The 21,037-nt window shown below is 39.1% G+C and overlaps 2 protein-coding genes across 5 annotated transcripts in view; both read right to left on the bottom strand.

Annotated features, from left to right (window-relative positions):
• pde4ca (phosphodiesterase 4C, cAMP-specific a) overlaps window positions 1–9,255 on the bottom strand; it is a 43,680-nt gene extending 34,425 nt beyond the window's left edge. Inside the window, exons 1-2 of one of the 4 annotated variants that reach the window (XM_026314421.1) lie at window positions 9,136–9,255; window positions 7,665–7,894 (exon numbers count right to left, since the gene is read on the bottom strand). In XM_026314421.1, coding sequence (XP_026170206.1) covers window positions 7,665–7,894; window positions 9,136–9,177 — 272 coding nt within the window. In that variant the 5' untranslated portion in view covers window positions 9,178–9,255. Of the gene's footprint in view, window positions 1–3,517; window positions 5,525–7,664; window positions 7,895–9,135 lie in introns of those variants that run through there. The other 3 variants (XM_026314419.1, XM_026314420.1, XM_026314422.2) reach the window with 3 other exon arrangements.
• Window positions 9,256–10,447: 1,192 nt separating this feature from the next.
• On the bottom strand, window positions 10,448–14,486 carry ifi30a (IFI30 lysosomal thiol reductase a). The gene is made up of 7 exons (XM_026314518.1): window positions 14,257–14,486; window positions 12,909–13,097; window positions 12,620–12,694; window positions 12,419–12,505; window positions 12,166–12,318; window positions 10,850–10,918; window positions 10,448–10,757 (listed from the first exon to the last, which is right to left on the bottom strand). Exons 1-7 carry the CDS (start codon window positions 14,452–14,454, stop codon window positions 10,692–10,694), a joined length of 837 nt encoding a protein of 278 aa, XP_026170303.1. The 5' UTR covers window positions 14,455–14,486; the 3' UTR covers window positions 10,448–10,691.
• Window positions 14,487–21,037: the final 6,551 nt, after the last annotated feature.

Here is a 21,037-nt window from a genome sequence, read left to right as displayed (position 1 = left end):
CTCCCTGGAGTGGGCCGTCCCATGTAGTCCCTGTCAGCAGACCATAACAGACTTTTGCTCTCACTTCCATTCTCTCCTGAGAGTGGTGGGACCAAACCCGGGCTTAAAACAACAAACAACAACACTATCTCCCTTGAGAGAGTGTGTGAGAGAGAGGGGAGGGGCTGGGATATTGGGTGGCTAGAATGGGGAGTGAGAGAGAGAGACAGAGTGAGAGAGAAACAGAGAGAGAGAGAGAGAGAGGGGGGGGGGGCAGCAAACTGCATGAAGTGAGAGAGTACAGAGAATGGCATGAGAAAGTGGAGCAGCATGAATGGGACAGGGTTGAGAGTGAAAGTAGTGGAGATTAAGTTAAATTTAAAAAACTGTTACAATGTACTAAATTAGAGTACTTCAGGGTGTTCAATAAGTAAATGTCTTGCTATGAGAGTGTGTACACTGTGTGTGTGTGTGTGTGTGTGTGTGTGTACACTGTGTCTTCATGTACCAGCCATCCATGTTGTCAGCAGCAACAATAGCACTAGTCAATACTTTGATATTTTGTCTGTTTTTATATGTGGTTTTCCTTTGTATGAGTTAGGATTTCTCTTGTCGTGCCACTATACAGTCCATCTGCAGTGTTAAATGTTTGACACCATCAAATAAGTGCCTGTAAAAATAATTCAGAGAAGAGGTGATTAGTAAAGGATGGAAACATCTCATTTTTAGAAAAGTAAGGGAGGAGCATGCAGGAAGTGTCTGTTGCGACAGACATGAGGTTATTACTGTCCATACTATCAAATTAAAGTGTCTATTTTGGAGCTGGTCCTAAATAATGTTTAGTGCACATCAGTGCTTATCTTTAAAGAGTTTTTAGGACAATTAATGAGGTGAGAGTTTATAATGTTACATTTTGTTCAGTCCAACATGTCACATTTCCAAGAAAAGGCTCACATGAGATACTAACAGTATTTCACAATGTGCCAGAATAACTTTCAAAACCATTTATAATCTTCCTAAAATATGAGTCCTCATAGAGCCAAAGTCCAGCCAAGGTCTCTTTCCTCTACTCTGATCCATCACAGAAACTGAAACACATCCTCCTGACAGGCGCTCTGCCCACATTTCACAACACAGCAGCCTCTAGCGGAAAAGAACAGGAAATACAATGATCATTTTCATCTGGAGAATGTCTCAGCATCCTGAGCATAATCCAATTTTTTTGTTCTAGCAACATATCCTGGAGTCAGACAGAGCTGAGCTGAGGTTATTTCTTCTTTCTTATTTTATGTGTAAATGTTCATCTTTTTATCAAATGCTAATAAAAGGATAAACAATTACTTTTGCATTTATAATATAAAGTTTGACATATATTAATTGTAGCAGTGTTGCTATGTAGCTTAAATTCTGTGATTCTGATACTTGGATAACTACAGAGCCAAAAATATTAAGATGTTCATACAACAAAGTCATAATTGTGTTTATGTTGCACAAAAATGTTTTAAATCTGTCAATGAAAAAACATCATAGAAACCAAACTATCACCCCAGACCTAGATTGCAACAGAATTTTTATAAAATATTTTTCAGCAAGAAAAAAAAAAAAAAAAAAAAGACCTGATGGTAAAATTCGACCTGATGTCTCTGGAGTGGAAAAATAGGTTTCATCAACTTAGACACTAAGTGAAAATAACTTTGCAGGATATGTTCTATATTTGAGCTGCCTGCGACATTTATTTTCCACTGGACCCCCAGTTTGTTTAATTCCTCCTCCTTGCCAGCCATCCTGCAATAAATCACCTCCATCCATTTATTTCAGCTCAGACATTATAGGACACTGCACATATCTTGCAGCGGGACACTTCCAACAGCCTGACCTCTGAGATGTATAATATAAAAGTTCTGACATGTTGAATATTTGTGACATTCTGCAAGTATCACTTTCCCCAGATTAAGCCCTGAAATCCCCTTGATGGGACACTTCTCCTCTAATATGTAGATTTTCAGCCATTGCAATGAACCATTCATTAAGACTATGGATAGAGAGTTACAATAAACATCAAACTCTCTCTCTCTAATCTCAAATCCAAGCCCCTTAAATGACTCCCCCTGCACATTTATGAAAGTGAATGAGCTTATAAACACTTAGTTTTCTACTAAGCACTGTCTTCTTTACTTATGTTTGATACTTTTTGCCAAATAAAGTAAAGCAGGGTTTTACCGCATTCACTGGAGTTTTCCTCCAAGCATTTATTTTTATTTCACTGAGGTCGATGTGGTCTAACAACACTGCAACATGCTGGAAACACTGTGTAACAGCCCAGAGTGGCTTGGTGCCTACATCTGAGTGTGTACAAACTGAGGAGTGAAGGGTAAACATTAACAAAGAGAGTTAGGAGCCATGTGTGGAAAAACTGGTTTGATAGTACTTTACAGTATTTCATCGCAAGGTCTTCTTTTGAAGACACCTACAGGAGTGTTCAAATACGCTGTATGCTTAAAACAAAAAAGAAACAATATTTGTGTATTTGTACATCCCTCTATACATATTTATAAGGTTCTGTTTATTCAAGTTAAGGTCAATTATAGTTTAACTGATCATATGACTCTTGCCTTGACATTGTTAACCAATTATATCTTTAATTTGCATTGGAACTGTGAGTCAGGACTGATGCAGCCCATAAAACTAAAGCGATGAAGGCATACTCAAGCGGAGCGGGCTGGCGGCAGGACAGCTGTGCTCTTTACAAACAAGAGTTGAAGGCATTATAACTCATGAAACATTAAGAACAAATGAAGAACGTTAGGCAGGAAATATCCAGTTACATGCTAGTGGTTCATTGTTGTGAGGCTATTTAAAAAAAAGGCCATATTGTTGCTGACAGATTAAAGTATTTGCTTGACAAAGAGGTGGAACAACAAGCTGCTGGTGTGGTGACAGCAGGGATGGCGTTGAGCTGTGTGTTTGCTGAGATGATTCCACTCAGTTGGAAAACAAAAGGTGAACAAATAGGTGGAAAACCACTCTCACCTGTAGGAAATTAGACACCGGCGCTGACTGCAAATTTTGAAAACCAGGTCCTAGTATAAACATGGTGCTAGTCCTCGTCAGCAGAATCCACAAAAATCCACTTGTTGGTTTGTTTTATAGACATATAAATCAATAAAAATAACCTTAAGCACAAAGGAGGCAAAATTCACGACATTTAAAATTTTTGCATTGTATCATTTAGTAGAAATTCCCTGACACAGCAGCTGTTAATACAACAGTGGTGTTACACTTAAATGTGAGCATGATACCATTTGGAGTATTGTGATATGAGTTTAGGTTTATAAACTGATGTAATCTTTTTGGGCTCATCCATTATTACTGTCACTGAAAGATTCACCTGAGCATTGCAGTGCAGTTGCAGTTGGTAATACTAAAATTAGTATTATCAACTTTTACCAACACAACCTGCAGCACATGAGAGGTTGTGTCAGTCAAACACAAAGCAGTGTCATCTTTGCTATCCTGGCCTCAGACTTATGGACTCTACCTGGGTGTGTGGGCCAGAGTGAAGCGGCGCCTCTGGAGGTTGATGCTTCGGTTCATCAGCAGCCTCCTGAAGAGCAGCGGTGAGTTGCGGGGAGACCCACGTGGGGAGTCCTTGGGCGAGCTCCTTGGGGATGCACCTGGAGAACCCGTTTTGGACCTAGGCATGAGCTGAATGATTGGCAGCTTGGTCACCCTTTGCTCCTGTGGTCTCTCCTCAACTTCAGACTGCTCTTCCTCAGAGCTCTCAGAGCACTGGTTGTTCATACTGAACAGTCTCTCTGTCTTTGGGAACTTCAGTCCAGGAACAGTCTCTGATCTGTTTATCTCTGGTTTCTCAAATAAACTTTACAATGACGTTTTTGTGACATGACATATGGTAGTGATCCATCTTGATTTTCCAAATCCATGTGACGCTACTGCCTCTAGTCCAAATCTCACTTCCTGACATTTGAACAAATCTTGGGCCTGCTCATGTCCCATCCCAAACTCTCTTCATAAAACTCTCAATAAAAAAAAACCTAAAAAAACTCTCAATTAAAAAAATCAAAAAGGGAGTCAAAGCCTCTTTAAAAAAATCAACTACATATAATTAGATATTTAATCTTTATTCAAAATCAATCTAATCAGTCCTTTTCTTGTCTCTTCCTGAAAACCATGCTGACTGCTGTCCAGGGCATTAGACTCAAACATTAGTGTTGATGTACTCTCCCCTGCCTTCCTCCCTCTTCCAGGCTTTGTTTACATTACTGCTAGGCCTTCCCTCTCCAACTAAATATGGACGTCTGATTTACAGGGAGGAGAGGCATGACATATCACCTCCTTCTGCTTCTCTTTCCAACCCTCTGCCATCCCCCCACCCCCTTCGCTCACTCCTAATCTTACAGAGCATATTATTCATCAACGTCAAGCTGTGTTCCATAATTACTTCCTCTCTAAGTTCCTCCAGTGTATAAACATTAAGCTGTCGCCTGGCTCAGCCTTCCAACTCGCCATTGTTACCCTTACTCCAACTAACTTTGCATATTCTCTGGTCCCCAAGGTGCTGTTTCTTGTGAAGTTGCCTATTTCCTCAGAGACAGCCTCTTTGCCTTTCACATGCTCTGAGCGTACCGGGAAGAGTCACATGAAGGGCCACTGACTATAAAAAGCAGAGGTAGATAGAAGCTATAGAGAGCATGGCTGCTGTCACGATGGCGCGCTCTATCTGGGACCAGAGACAACATCATCTTCACCCCCAGCCACTCTCTTTGTTTACCACTCCTGTGATTAGGGACCCACAGCTAAACACCGGTGCTGTCTAGAGTAACTGAAATAACCTCGTGAGCTGGAACATCTGACACAGGACTGAACCTATGACCAACAGCTGGTATGGGGAGCAGGGAAGAAAGATCATTTGGTTAAAGGCTTTTTTTTTTTCTTTTCTTTTAGAGAAATACACCCATTGCTACTGTACTGCATGTATTCTGGAGCGAGAGTGCTGCAGTAAAGAAGTTTGTTCTCATCCAAATGTAACACAAACACTGTGGATGTCATTTTAAGGTCAGATTCATGTCAAGACTGTTTATGTCACCCGTCTTCACCAAAGCATGTCTCTAAGGACTTGGAGAAAATGAGTGTATAGCCCTGGAGGTCACTTTAGATCTGTCCTTCCCAGCTGATAACTGCCATGACACCGACATCATCAGCACATCCTTTATAGATCATATTTTCTCTGGAGTGCTACTAACGTTCATTGACCGACTGCTTGCTCTTAGAGTCCCCGCTGAGAGTTAGCCTTTAGATCTTCAAATTACACAAAATACCAGACCTCTTTAAAAGCTGCATTATCAATAGTTCTCTATTAAAAATACATGCATAATGTGAAAGGGGCTGCAAATAGTGATGAACCCACATATCACCAGATCAGTACGAAGCAGTTCAACTATGTCTGAAGAGCATGGTTTCTTAACCATTTGGATTTTGCTATACTGCAATTTCCCATGAAGACAAAATGCCATCTTCCCCATGTTTGGGACAACAGAGGAAAATCCTAGACCCAAAGGAACCCAGATCCTAAAGCTGATCATTATTCCAGTCATGTGGTCAACTGAGGCAGAGGTGAAGACTATCCAGAGCCAATTTTAATTCAGGGAGGCCAGAATAGACGGTGCATTCCTGTGGCAGCACTCCTACAGATCATTGAGTGGGGTTAATCTAGTTCAACAAGAGGCAATATGAGACGGCATCCAACAAAGTCATCCTGACAGCATCCTGATAATCTGCTCTTGACACTAGGTCACTGGGAAACAACTGTTCAATAAACTCTAGCTTTCAAAGGTCTTTATTACCAAGCTACCTAACTTTACTAGTTCTGCCTACGTGTTTTCCAAAGTGGAAGATTTCAGGTTCTTGATAAACTGTACATTGAGACTCCAGTGAATTTGCCTGTTTGATAGCTGACCACTGAAAATGTCTCCACAGCCTTTCATGGGACACTTCCTAATTGGGACATCCTATTCATCTTGTAAATCATCAAAAAGTGTGTTTTAGACAACGTGTTTATATGTGGACACAAGCTTATGGACCAGAACAATATATAAAACACTGAGAAGGTTTTAATCTTGGGTTTGTCTTCCTCTTCAGGTACAAAGTCATAAGCTCCTTGCATCAAACCGCAGCATCAACCATGACCTGCATGTGCTTATCCACCCTGTATTCCAGCGCACAATTTTAGCTAATGTAACTCCAGATCTCTAGCCCTGATCCCAGACTCTCATCATGGGCATAACAGGGAAAGATTAGACGCCCACAGATGGCTCCTTCTCAACCTTCTCCTCATCATTAAAGCCATACAAGAAAGTTTCTGACAGTATGATTGCAGACATCACCTTTGTTAACGTAACTGTTCGAAGTCACTGTTCAGAACAAGAATAAGGATAAAACTGCATTACGTGACTTGTGTTATTCCAGATTTAATGTCAACTTTGACAGACATATGGGATCTGTAGAGATATAACATAAAACTCTGCTCCATTTGGACTAGATTTTTCTACCATGTGTGGCATTGTCAGGTTTAAACGACTCGTGTGCTACTCCATAAACAATTGCTCTGGCGCTGCATCAAAACTGCACTACCAACCTGTAAACAGGCAAGCACATGGCCCTCTTTCCAGGAACACAATGAAAGGCTTTTTTAGGTCTATCAACATCACAAAAGTCACGTCTACGGCGGAACTGCATAGAGTCAGTATAGTCATCACATTGTGTTCTTCCTGTTGCTTCCATCAGCAGTATGTAAGTTACATGCTGTAAACTCCACTGGTTTCACTGCCGTGCACTACAACCACCTATGGATTCAAACAGGTTTGTCTACATTCCTCTGGCATGAGGGAAAACGTGACCAAAGGTGCACTGCCGCACACACACAAACATACACACACAGAGCATAGAGATGTATTTGCAGCTGTAGCTTGAATGTTGTTGTGATAAGAGCCTTGTTTGTTTGATCTTTTATGGTGATAATTGTTCAGCAGTGTGACACAGGGGAGAGCAATGCCTTAAGACACTTTGGTTGATCATATGCTCATTTAGCAAATCAACTCTTTCTACCTATGCTCTGCTGAATACTCAAAACTTTACTGGAAACACTGAGTTGGATGAAGGTACTGCAAAGTTATCCTCAATGTGCTGCAGTCACAGGTATTGGTTATTGATTAAGCATTTAGGATATTAATTATTAATCTGAAAAATGTGACTATGTTATCCAGCAACTAGAGGCATATTGTTCACACGGCTCACATGCTTTGTTAATGCTAGAAAATCTGTAGACTTTGCTGAATGGAGGTTTGAAGGTTAGAAAAGTTGCATATAAGTTTTAGTTTAAAAGTGTTAATAATATTAAGGACCCAGTGTCTCTAATGACTATGCTATTTGAATAAATCCCTTTTGTAATTATTAACTGAATATGGGACTAGTGATCTGTCCAGCATGTACCCCCACCTCTCGCCCAGTGTCAGCTGTGATCAGCTCTACCCACCACGGCCCTGAGATGGACTAAGCGGTATAGATGCCTCGATATTTGTTGCTCCAAAATTTTTGTGAGAATACTAAAAACAGACAGATCACGAAAAAAAAAAAAAACCCAACAACACATATCATTAATGACTCACAAGGCTCTGGAGATGCAGCTCGTTAGAGTTCCCAGGCTCCTAGAGGGTTTGATGCTGCAGGCTGAGGGACCGGACTGGGGGCCATCAGCTGGTGCATTCTGTGTGCTGGGTCTGCAGGACAACTTGGGCAGCTGCAAAGTGCCCGAAAACAGCCTCTTTACAGCACCTCTGACTTCAAGGTCCTGTGCGCTCTCAGTGGAGGAGGTATGCTCCAGAGAGTCCCACTGCCTCTGGATGGCAAAAAAATCAAAAACCAGAATGGAGGAAAATTGAGCAATGAAAGGAAATGGCAGTCTTTTCATGTGGCCACTTTGATGACATTATTAAATCAGCTGCTTCTGAGTCTAGAGATTGAAGTCTGTGATGGCATGAACGATGTGAAATGACAATGCTTCACAGACACTAAAGAATGGCTGAGCAAAGTTTTCATGCATTCAGATTTTCACTTTTGCACATCAATGGTTTCCATCAAATCCAACATTTTTTGGGCCAGGAATCAGTTTATATTAGCACTGCATCTTTATCACTGCAATGAAACACAAACACTAGATCAGCTAGTGTGCAGCTGAGATACTACTTCGCTGAGCAGTAGTGCAGACGGTAACACAGAAAGTTCTGTAGTAGTGCATGTTTGGACTTGCCTTGACTTGGACGCTGCATATTCACTAACACATTTTACTTTCATACAATTAAATGAGTCAGAAAATTGGCGAATTAAAAGAAGTCAAGCCTGGCTTTTGGTAAACATCTTAAAAAGACAGCATGAAAAAAAGAACTTCTAAAAGAGATCTAAAGGTAAATCACACACAGGGCTGTTTTTGTGCCATTATCCAAAAATGTGACAGGCCTTATAAAGGCATTATTTTTGGAAGGCTTATCTGATTTGAGGTCCTGAGACCCACACACTATCACCTTGGACACAGATGGTTCTCTGAGTGAGGCTGTGACTTAGCTGTTAGGGCATCTCTCTTAAAGCGTCAGTGTTGAGGGGAAACAGATAAGAGTTCTTGTTTTCTGCTGCATCCTGTGACCTTATCCCTTTATCTGATTATAAGTTCCACCTTTCCATAAACAACTGTCAACACATTCTCTGGTTTTATTGTTGGCCAATTCTGAACCAAGTTGGCCAAAACTTAATTTCCTATTCCTTTCACTACTGTTAAAACAGACTTTCTCATGCCACTGATCAATTTCTCTTCTAATACTCTAGAACTGCTCAATTGTGCATGAAAATGAATAAAAAGGCTTTCAGTACCTTACTTATTTCATCTATTCAACATGTCAGACAAGTTACTACATTGCTATTACCATGACCTTGCCGCTATTTCAAAACACAAGGCTCCATTAATCAAATATCTTGGAAATAGTAAAAAGCACAGAACAAAATTCACATAATGCTACAGACAAAATAAAATAATTTTACTAAATTTAACCTGTCAATATTGCTTAAAGGTTCATCAATTATCCTTACCTGTGTGAAGTTGAACAATTTTGATGAGTTATTTCTCCTCATTCTTTCAACTACTGCACCATGGGAACAAGACAACAGGGAAGGAAATGCCAAAGAGGAGTATACAGGAACCACATTTAAGATCAGATATGAAGTAGTCTGTAGTACCAGAACTTCCTTGTGCTGTCAGTAAAGAACTATTTCTCCGCCTCTTCAGAAGCCCTCAGCTGCCATTAGTCCAGTGATAAACAGCTACTTTTCTTGGCATACTTTTCAATTTGCATCTTAATCTTTTACTGAAGCTCTTTTCAGACTGCCACCTAATTAGACCTCAAACAAATAAGTACTTTTGCACATGTAATGGAGAAATGACAAAGCATGTGGAGCCTGCAGATGTCAGCTGGTAGTGAGACTGAGGTGGTGGAGGTACCTGCATGACAGGCCATTATTCATGTGCCTATCTGAGTGTGCAATCGCAGGACCTCACGCATGCCGACGTTCTGGTTAGGCCAGACAAATTCTGGCTTTCATCAAGCTGTTCACCACAGCCTTTCCATGTAACCTTCTTTACAACATAAAGTTGCAAAGAACAACGTAAGTTTTTGTCTGAAGTTACTCTTTCTAATAAGATCTGAATCCACATTTAGTATGATTCTCAGGAAATGTTGTGACCTTTAATGACCCTGCCCTTTCTGTTGCACACCCACCCAGGAATTATTTTTTCAGTAACATGTATATTGAATATTATATCAACAGATTCATAGTTAATTAAATTGGTATATCAAGTTCAAATAACTATTAGCATGACATGATTAACAACTGTTCCTCTAACTTTCATCAATTTGTAACTGATTGATTTGTATCTGATTTGATGTCTGACAGCAGTGAGCTGAAGAAGATAATATGGCACCATCTATTGGACAACAAGAACACTGTCCAGATTTTACCCAGCACACTACACATGAGCACTATCATCCATCATCTATTGCTTATTATGACACATTCAGGGTCGCTGAGTTGGAGGGTACACCCTGAACAGATCACAGGGAAGTCACAGGGCTGACACACAGGGACAGACAAACAATCATTTATGGGCAATTTAGAGTCACCAAATAACCACAACCTACATGTCTTTGGACTGTGGGAGGAAACCGGAGAAAATCTACATCAGCATGGGGAGAACATGCAAACTCCACACAGAAATGCCCTGGGTTCAAACAGAATTTGAATCTGGAATCTTCTTACTGTGAGACGACAGTGCTCACCCACTCCTCCACCATGTCACCCATGAGCTCTATCACTGAGTCAAAATACAACAAAACGCATTTATGGATTCATGACTTCAGAAGACAGTGTTTTAATAACAACACATTTTTAGAAATTACATTGCATTTGTACTCGGTGAATTCTAGTGAGGCAATCAATAATTCCCTTTATAAAAACTGTTGTTTTTATAGTTTTTATAGTTGTAAAATCACAGATTAAAAAAAACAACTTGTTGACATTCTTAAGTGTTCCTTATTTAGTAGCCACACCTGAAGTAGAGCAAGCTTAAGGACATGTGCAGTCCTGCTCTTTCACTCATTGTGGCAGTAACTTTTGTAGTGTCTCTGGCTGCTTCCACAGGCTGGAGGCTTAGTGCCCTGAAAACATAAATTAAGAGCTTGTTTTAAGTGAAGTGACAAGTGAAGCACATAGACTCAGTAAATGAGCAATAGGTTGACAGTGACTGTACCTTGTACATACTGCAGACCAGAGTGAAGAGAGAATTCATGGCTTTGTTCTGCAGGTCTTCGGTGTGCACCTGCAGATGAATAACAATGAGTTCCCTAAAGCTGGCATAACATAGTGATTAAAATCCTAAAATCAGAAATGATGTTTCACCTAGAAAGGAGACATCATTAACATCACTGTCTATGAGAGTTTCAAAGGAAATATGACACTAACTTCACTGCATGTTAACTTTAAGCATTAATTATAACAGCCTTGCAGGTCCACTGAGTCACAAAGACTGCATATTATTTATGACGGTAAGCAAAACATTCTTGAACTTTGAGTGAACTCTACAAAATGGTAAATGGGCTTATATATAACTTTTCGACACTCAAGTGCACTGAAAGCACTTTTACACTATTTTCTCATTGACCCACTCATTTACACTCATTCGCTGTTGAAAGGTTTAATGATCTGATTAGCTCTGTGTCATCCTACTTGGGCAGAGTCGCATTAGCTTTCTATAGCAGAAACTGTCTCAATATGGACACCTGCTTCATGCGAGTCCTAAGTTATGACTTTTTTGATTGGCGATGTAAAGGTCATGAAATTTAAGGCCATGTATGATCAGGGTGATCAGCTGCATGTGATTTTCCTATGATTGAAAACAATAATTCCCCTTTTCCAGACTTGTAAACAAATTAAGGAATATTTCCAATAAAACCAAACACCAGGAAAAAAAACAACAACTGAGGGTCTCAATAAGAATACAGTGTATTATATTTCCTGTTATTTGACCACAATACTGTTCATACAGGGCTTAGTAACACAAATACAACATTCAGCTTTTACAAGGGATAACACTGATGCATTTATATGTTGAACATTACTTAATGCCTGACACTTGTTTTTCTCCTCTACTTTTCTTGAGATATTTCTTTGAACTCCCGTTTCATGTCATTATAGTGCATTTGGCCTCAGATTACTTGGCAAAAAGACAGTAGCATCTGTTGTGCTGAGCTTTGGCGTCCCATTAAGCTGTAGCTTCTCACACATCAGTCACAGCCCTTTTTTCCACTTCCAGTTTGCAGCTTTAGACAAAACTGTGTCAAAATAGTCATAAGATCATATTACTGTAAAGGTGCCATTACTTGCCTAAAAAGCAAGCATTAATGGCAAAATGAGAACACTGCAGAAACAGTGGAAGTGCAATCTAGATCCAAGTTTATGTTGTCACTAGATTTGCAACTGTGTAGTTTCTAGCTGTCCCCTAGTTACGCTTTTCCCACAGAATGAACAGGAACATCAAATGTACTCTGTGTAAAACCGCTGTCTTACCCCATTAATGGTCACCCATGGCACATATTCATGTGGAGGATTCAAGGCTTTGGTCTTCATGGCATTCTGATGCATCAGCTGGTTTCCTTGATTACCATTCACACAGGTCATGAGCTTGTCCCAGCTCACCTCAGGGCTGCTGACTTCCACACACTACAAACAACAATGCAAGGGTATAAACATACATTAACCAGCAGTAGAACAAAAAGTTTGGGAAAGTGAGAAAATGGTGCACACACTCAAAGTGCCTTACGCTTTTGGCTGACTTGATCACATCATTTGAGGATTCCATGCAGAAGATGGTATAGAACGCATTTTCAGTCATGTTCAGTAAACAAGTCTGAAAGGAACATGAAGAAAATAGGAACCATCAGCTAATTTCAGTCGAGTGTCAAAATTGTTATATGTGACAGTAAAGCAATTTTCTTTCTGTGGATGTGAAATGTAACTTTACTTCAATCATGTTGCCCAAACACTCCTGCTCCCCATGCTGGCATAGAAAAATATATTTCTGCTCATCAGGTTTCTCCTGGGGAATGGTAAATACAAGAAATTCATGAATTAAAAAAAAAAAAAAAAAACTAAACTGAATTTCTCAACCATGATTATTATCTCATATTTGCATGGTTATTCCTTTTGCAGCTAAAATAAGTTGAATAACTGTGTTTCAACAACACCACTACATACTACATACATACATATTTTACAGAGGAGCTGCTGAAGGTACTTGATTTGATGCTTACCTGTGCATTTCCATAGGGCACCAAAGTAACAGCCATGATGTCACTCAGCATGAGCCAGGTGGGGAAGAGCATCTGAGTGAGAAACCCTCTGCAGCCGGGACACAGACTCTCATAGTAAAGCTCCACCCGGACTGGATCTGCCGTCTGATGGGACCTGGTGAAGTTAGACTCTAGGCACTGCTTCAAAACCTGCATAAGTAAGCAAAATGTGGAGAGGTTCATTTTTTGTGTGATCAGGTTTTTTTGTTTTGTATGAGCATGTATGTGTTTGCAAGGAAAAGCCATTTTCCATTTGGAGGCATTATTTTCAAAAGTTAAACGGGTTAGGGGCTGCTAAATTCAGCCACAGATGTGGCACAAGCCAGTGGGTTTTTAGTAACGGTCCCAGGTCTAAAATTGTGAGGGTTGTTTCAGGAAAGGCATCTGGTGTGAAATCAATCATGCAGATCCACTGATTTGCTGTGGTGACAGCCGGTTGTACTACTGCCGTCATACTGTAAAAAACCCCCAGCCCCAGGTGACACACCTACAGACTTTAAGAACGGTAAATAATCAACATAGCCACAGCACAGCATTGGATTTACCGCACAATTCTATTAGACTAACCTATTATTATATTTTAATCATATTTCCACTGTCTATTACCTTATAATGTGGTACTAGGGGTCTTTGCTGGTCTAACATTGTGAAATGCTGAGTGTGGGACAAATAAAAGTTCATCTTACCTTACCTCATTTAAACTTGCTCCTGACTGAAAGAAATCACTACCTGCACTCTTACTATATCCTGTATGAAACAGACAAGGTATATTTCTTTAATTATACGTGTTGATATCTCTGTGAATGTGTTCTTTTGTCAGTTGTTGTACTTTATACAGTAGTTAAGTTAGCTGGTGTTATAACCTTAAAGTTTTAAAGTTATAACCTCAGTGTCTGGCTACTTCTCAAATAGTATTTTCACTTCCTCTTCCCACTAATTTTTTCTGTGCCCGTCAAGTTAGTCGCAGTTAAAAACACACACCCAAGTGTACCTGGACACTTAAACTGTAACCTGTAACTACTTACAAAATACTCGAGTAGAAGCTGTGGTCGAGGGGGCCTCTCGTGTTAATAAGTTTATAACAGTTTAGGTTTTTAGTTTTTTTAGCTAGCAGCTCGGCTCTTAACGTAGCGTCAGGCTGAACACTGTTACTATGGTTTCCTGTAGTCGTAACTAGCGCAGTAATTTAGAACGGTGGTTAAACTGACCGGAACTATATTCGAGGTTTAACGGATGTCGGCCTTTCAAAGAAAGTAATAAAATGTGATAATGTCAAAAAAACCCCGTCTTATTTCACTAATAAACTTACCCCACACTGGACAGCTGAGTGCAGAGATGAGCACCACTTTGATGGAGGGTAGGAGCACGAATCGGGGAGAGCAGAGCTGCCGTACTGAGTGTTTAAGCAGACAGCCAAAATGAGCAGCAGATGAACCTTCATCTTCAGTCTGACACCTCTAACACTAGTGCGACAGAAATTAAAAAAAACCCCCAACAACCCCGACATACAACGAACTGTGTGCGCAACTTTAAATACACCACCGTTTCCTCGTGGAGGCTTTCTATTTTTCCTATTGGCTCTTGATCATGTGACCACGGAGCGTCATTTGTAACTAGCAGAGGTCCCGTGGAGTGGTGTGGAAAAGTTGTCCAACAGAAATGGGTCACAATGTCAAGCGGTTTGTGTGGGTTAAGGTTTAGCATCACTGACACTGGTTAATAGGCCTAATGATTAATTGTTCGAATTTTTAGGGGTGCTGAGATGAAATTGAGATGAGCTTGAGCAGCCCTAACAAGGGTCTAAAATCACCACTGTGCACCAGACTCTTTATAAAGCCTCATGTTCTGCATTAAGTGTATTCTGCACATTAAATCTAAACCACATCTCTTCACCTGTTATGCACTGTATGCAGGGGAGGTGAAAGGTTTTCTAACTAATCTAATTGTGCATGAAAAACATGCAAAAAATTCCCTAGGAGGAAGTGCACATGACACTTGGGTGTATCGTGTAGCATAATTATAGAGCAATTGCACATCTCAGCTCAGTTTCTGAGTCCATAGGTCTAAAAAGTCATAAGACACACACTGTAACAAAACAGCCCAAACCCTTGAACATTATGAAAGGTTTTACCTTGTGATTCTCACATGATCTTTCTCAGCTTTACTCCCAAACCACAGCAGATACAGCAAAGCAGACTGGTCACCACTCTGCATTACTCCCTCTGCTCCACGTGTTTAAACTTGGATAGTATTATCTGCATTTGAATGGATCTCATCAATGTACCTAATAAAATACATTTCCTACTCCCTCTGCTCCATGTGTTTAAACTTGGATAGTATTATCTGCATTTGAATGGATCTCATCAATGTACCTAATAAAATACATGTCATACTTCCCTCTAGAAGCACCTGGGGTTTTGAGATACCCACATATTAGCTTTATGTCACTACTATGAAAATGAAAGTTACTGGTGTTTGTTTTTCCACACAGTTGTAAAGAATTTGGCTTTAAAAGAGGAAGCAGGTGTTTCTACAGAAAAGATGTCCCAAGTACAGTGGTTACAGCACACACAGTGTTTGTGTTGCTAGCAGGAAAAAAAAACAACAACAAAAAAAAAAACCACAAAACCCTTTGTGCAACAAATCAGGGATCTCAAAATGTTTACGCCCAACAAAATCTGTACAGTAATCACAATATGGGAAATTGTGACATCTTAGCATTATGTAGTACAAACAAAACTGCACAAGACAACACTCTTCATTTTATATATCTTTTATTGTCTTTTAAAATCATTGCATCAGCCTAAAGAAAGAACCGTACAGATGAAAGAGTACCTGTCTGGGGACAAACACATCTCTAAAGCAAGCTGTACATGGGAGAGTAAGAAAGAAATGTCGCATCTGAATTAAGACAGATTAACGGGGGAAGATACAGGTAAAGAGAAGAAGAATAACCGTCTTTCTGTGCATAGGGCTTGGGCACAACACAACCAATAGGCCTCTACTGGCTGAAATAACAGTGCTCCCTCTGAGTTCAATTGCACTTTGGTGTAGAGTAGCTTTATCTGACTGTCCCACTCATTTCCATTCACCGTTTTTGATAGCAAACGAAAGACCACATCATTTTTACCTAAACATTAAGAACTGTATTCTGTTGCTGCTGCTGAGGAAGTGACACATCTGGCGACTTGTTGCACAACATTGCAGAGCAGTATGTGTTGCAATTAAGTGTAAAAGTGTGAAGATGGTTTTTTTTTGTTTGTTTTTTTTTAAATTATTGCTACTCTGTAATGTTGCTCACGCTGTTGCTACATGGATCACTGCTAATCTTCTCACCAACATGCAGAGTTGGGTTTTGAATATCAACTACTGTACACCAATGGAAAACACTACAACACTCACACCCGAATCAACAAACAAAGAGCAGACTTTCAGGCTGAAGTCCAGACTGAGAAGGGATGATGTGAGAAGGCTGGCTAAAGACAGAATATTTAAATGGAAATCACACTGACACTGACACAAGCTGACACTATATGGGATATATTTTGGTCTTAAAATGTATTAACCATCCAATAGAGCAACTGGTTCACCATTTGCTGCGTAGTGCAAAATCAAGAAAAGGATTCCTGAATTTCCATCTCTATGTGCTAAAACTGTACACAAGCATGGTCACCTTGTGTTGGGGTTTTGCTGTTATTTGCAACACATAGGTACAATACCCTAAAAATCCTCTGAAGTGACTCTGTACTAAAGAAACACCTGGCAGAGTCATACTGAAATTGACCATAGTGTACCATAATATAAAACAGCAAAAGATGCAACAGCGTCTCAAGTTAGGATTACATCCTGCACATACAAGGCTCAGTGTAAGGAAGTAGTCAGCAGGTGAAAATGATCTAGACTATTTATTATGGCCACATTAATCTTGTTGAGTTTGAAATTTGAGGGAGCACTGTTCTGACATGTAAAATAGAAAAGAAACCCAAAAAAGGAAAAGCAGAGTAAGCAGTCATGTTTTCAAGTTTAAAATGACAGAGAAATAGAAATATAAACCAATCTATCATAGTCACTTTGAGGGACAGACAGATTGATTCTCAAACGCATATTTACTATTTGGTTAATTACATATTGTAAACATTTGTATTTTTTTCTGTATGGAGGAAAAAATTCAAGCTAGCTTATTTTTTTCTTTATAGGCTCTGTAAGGTTATCATTAACAGATACAAACAAACAAACCAAAAAAAAAACAAAAAAAAAAACACTTGGACAAGACAAATCTACCAGCTTTTTTAAAAAGCCAAAAAAATAAAAAATAAAAATACTGAGGCACCATAAAAGAGCACTTTCTAATGCCATCCATGTTTCCATGTACAAAGATCTGTGTAAAGGAGCGATGACGAACCGTTAAATCATGTACCTTTTCCTCAGGGTTTACTTTCACTTCTCCCTCAGCAACCAGAGATCAACCAAAGGAAGAAACAGTGGTAAGATGGTTCGCTTGGTTACAGCATCAGTCTAGTCTGTGGCAGCATCCTAAGTGTCTCTTTTGTGGTGCACCTTTTTAACACTGTCTCTACTCAAACAAAAAAAAACAAAAAAAACAAATGACAAAACAGATTCTCACATTCCAAAAAAAAACAAAAAACAAAACAAACAAACTTTCTAATAATAAATGCAAAGCAGCCAAGACTGCATTTAACATATAGACTCAGCTCTGTAAATATTAACACATGTACATGAGCTTGCTTCATCCTCTGAACAGACCTGATAATCATGCTAAACAGATTACACACATTTAAATCAACTGTAACCACAAAGTTTGTTGCTGATCATGATGAAGCTCACTGCAGCTGATTAGTAAAATTGCCTGCGTATCAATAACTGCTCGAACACAAAGCAGCCGTGGAGCAAGTCTAAAGATCATGTTCACATCAAAGCCTCTATCTGACTTGTTTCAAGCACAATCCAAATCAGAATTACATCATCCAAAAATATAGATATCTAAGTATATATTTCAAAATATTTATTCTGTATGTCACTCATTCTTCAAACCTTAATAGACACCAAATATGTGTGTTCTTTGTAGTCAGTGAAAGGTGTGCTTTGTGTATGAGGCCATTTCAAGAAATATCATTTACAGTGTACCAAAGCTGATGAAAAAATATTTAATTCCTTGAATGATCATTTGTCATATAGAAAAAAGTTTCTCAAGAAGCTCCGACACAAATGCATATCTAATATATGAGCAGGATGAAAGCTTCGAGTTTTAGAGACACATCTACCAAAGGTGGGACTGAAGTCTCAAATCTATGTCAAAGCGTGAGAAAGTATCATCTTCTGCCCGTTTTCCGCCCTGTGTGACCAGGTTTCATTGCTACTGGAATTGCATTGCTTCTAGCTATCAAACATCTGTGATTAACATGTCATATATGGCAGACAAAAGTGTTTCGCTCCACTGCAAAAATATACATCTTAACAAGTGACGAAGTTATTCAGTTCTGTTTTTCTTTAAGGAAATAAAACACTGAGCAAATTGCTTAAACAGAAGCAGAACCACCTGGTTCATGAACTTCACTGAAACAAATCAACCTATTTTGGAGTAAGCTAAAACTTATATTGTACCCGGCATAGTTTTGACTTTCTCCTGGTGGTATCTAACCACACATCTGAGACATCCAACTTCTACCACCACCTGAGTTCAACAGAGGTGAACATAATTATGTTCATGCTGCGAAAAGCATTGAAAAATTACATTTCAAAACAGTGAACAGCAACAGATCTTTCCAGAATCAGTGTTTTAATTATCCTGGATAAGCCTCTAGGGGCTATTTCTTGAGGAAAAAGTAGCTGCAAAGAGAATTTCATTGGATTGAAATCTTAAAATCTCTGATAGGAAACACTCCATGTTTAGATACCACTAGGAATAAATGAAGAAAAAAAAACATAATTGGTTGGAACAATGTCGTCGACTGAAAACTAATATTATTTATCTTGTTAAGTTGGACAATTTTTGCTGTGTGGACACATATTGCATAATGAGCCAGCAGCTCTCCTTAAAGTTGGTTTGAAAAGTATTACAGTCAATATACAGTCAATATAGTGAAACTAACTAACAAAAACATAGCAATCCTTTAAAAGCATCAGAATTACATGACAACTGTTGACCACAAAAACAACAAAAGGCATATACTGTACACTGTATATTCTGTTATCATATAGAAAAATGTCAATCACTCCTGATATACTGTATGGAAAGACCTTAAAACTCTCAACTAAAACACTATTAACAACTGAGCTTCACCACTGTCTGTTAGTTTATGGGTGTTGGGAGTTAGACACACTAGTCTGAGTGTGTGGAACAGAAAAAAAAGTGCATTCACAAAAGCATTGGTCCAACAAACTGGATAATGGATGTGTCAGCAGTGGTGGATGACTCAACCAGAAGGCCCATTCACAAAGGAACTGACTCTTAATATAAAACACTGAGAAATGCTGCATGCATTAACTTGAGAGCTTATCAAATGAGCTTCAAACAACTGGACTGGGCCATAGATGTGTACGGTTCACATTTCTATCTCATCTGAGTTTTATTCAAAAAGATACCAGACCAAATAAAAAACAAAAATACAAAATAAAGCTAGCTTGGCTGCACAGTGAGAGTGCACCAGACTACTACACAGTCCCCACCATAGGAAGAGGAAAACAACTACACTATAGGACTAAAAACAAAGAGGCACAACTAAAATCTGTCACTTTCTTTAGCTATATGATAAGATTTACTCTAACGCACACACAGACACGCAATACACAATCACACACCAACAACTACGGTCATTTGCCAAATACCCTTTAAGTTTTAGACAAATGGCAAATATGTGGAGCAAGTGGCACAGCATGTGCTGGTGGCACCATCTTGTGGAGCAACACTCCAATGACAACAAGGATAAAGATGAGATCATCGCGATGTCTAAAGGCACTTCTACTCTTTCTCACTCATGTTTTTATAGCCCTCACAATTCAAAAGCACCTCTGCCACCTCTACTTTGAATCTTTTCTAAAAGTCAAGGTATAGTAGGTGTAACTGTGCAATGTACAGTGCGATTCCTCCTGACTGAAATCAATATGATGTCTTGATTTACAATGTTCAGGTTTAGCTTGGTTCCATTTTAAAACAGTACTGGTCTGTTTAGAAAAAAAAAGCTGTGATTTGAATTCTGTAAAGCAACATTTCAGAAATCTGAGATGATACTAGACTATCAAGCACTGTGTTTGTTGGAAGTTTGGGTCTGCAGATATTTGCGTCCGACATAATTCAAACTTGACTTTCATAAAAAAAAAAAAAACAACAAAAAAAAACATAGTAACTGCACTTTTTTCTGAAACTTTCATTATCAATTATTTTTGACTTCTCCATAGCTTCCTACAAAAATAATTTTCTTTTTGACAATCTACTTTATAAGAAATCAGAGCTCATTCATGTTCATTCATCTGAAGAATCAACTATTTAAATCAAATTTTAAAGCAACATCACGCAACAGCTCTGCATTTTCAAACACAGAATAACCTGACTCCAACCAAATGAGTGCACTCTGTATCATCAGCCAAATTAACATGAGGGAAATGGGAGAAATTCACCGCTGCAGTGCAGAACAGCAGGTGGGAACTGATCTGAGAATTGTCTGTATATCTAAAACGTATCTTCCACAAATGACTGTGTTGTGCATAGAACTACCATACATCATACTATATATGCACTACAAAAAGCACAATTATTAACCACTGGTGTCAAGTAAAAAAAAAAAAAAAGAAAAAAAAAACACACACACACAATCCAAACGAAGGACTCCATGCATACTACACTAGATAATCTCTCAGACCACAGAGGCCATGCAAAATGGCTAAAGGACTGGTTCTTTTTTTCCTTTTTCTTGCTACATGAAAAGACTTCCTTCATTTGGCTCACATTAGCTGGATACTTGCATCCTTAAACAGAATCTAAGAGCATAGCAAATATTCTGAAAACACAAAGAAACACAGCGGTGAAACCGTGTCCGTAAGTCACATACACTGCATGTATGTCTGAAATACAC

Source organism: Mastacembelus armatus, chromosome 17 (assembly GCF_900324485.2).
Source record: "Mastacembelus armatus chromosome 17, fMasArm1.2, whole genome shotgun sequence".
Classification (NCBI taxonomy): Eukaryota; Metazoa; Chordata; class Actinopteri; order Synbranchiformes; family Mastacembelidae; genus Mastacembelus; species Mastacembelus armatus.
The sequence above is the reverse complement of the archived record's forward strand: the minus strand, read 5'-3'. Positions and strand labels throughout refer to the sequence as shown.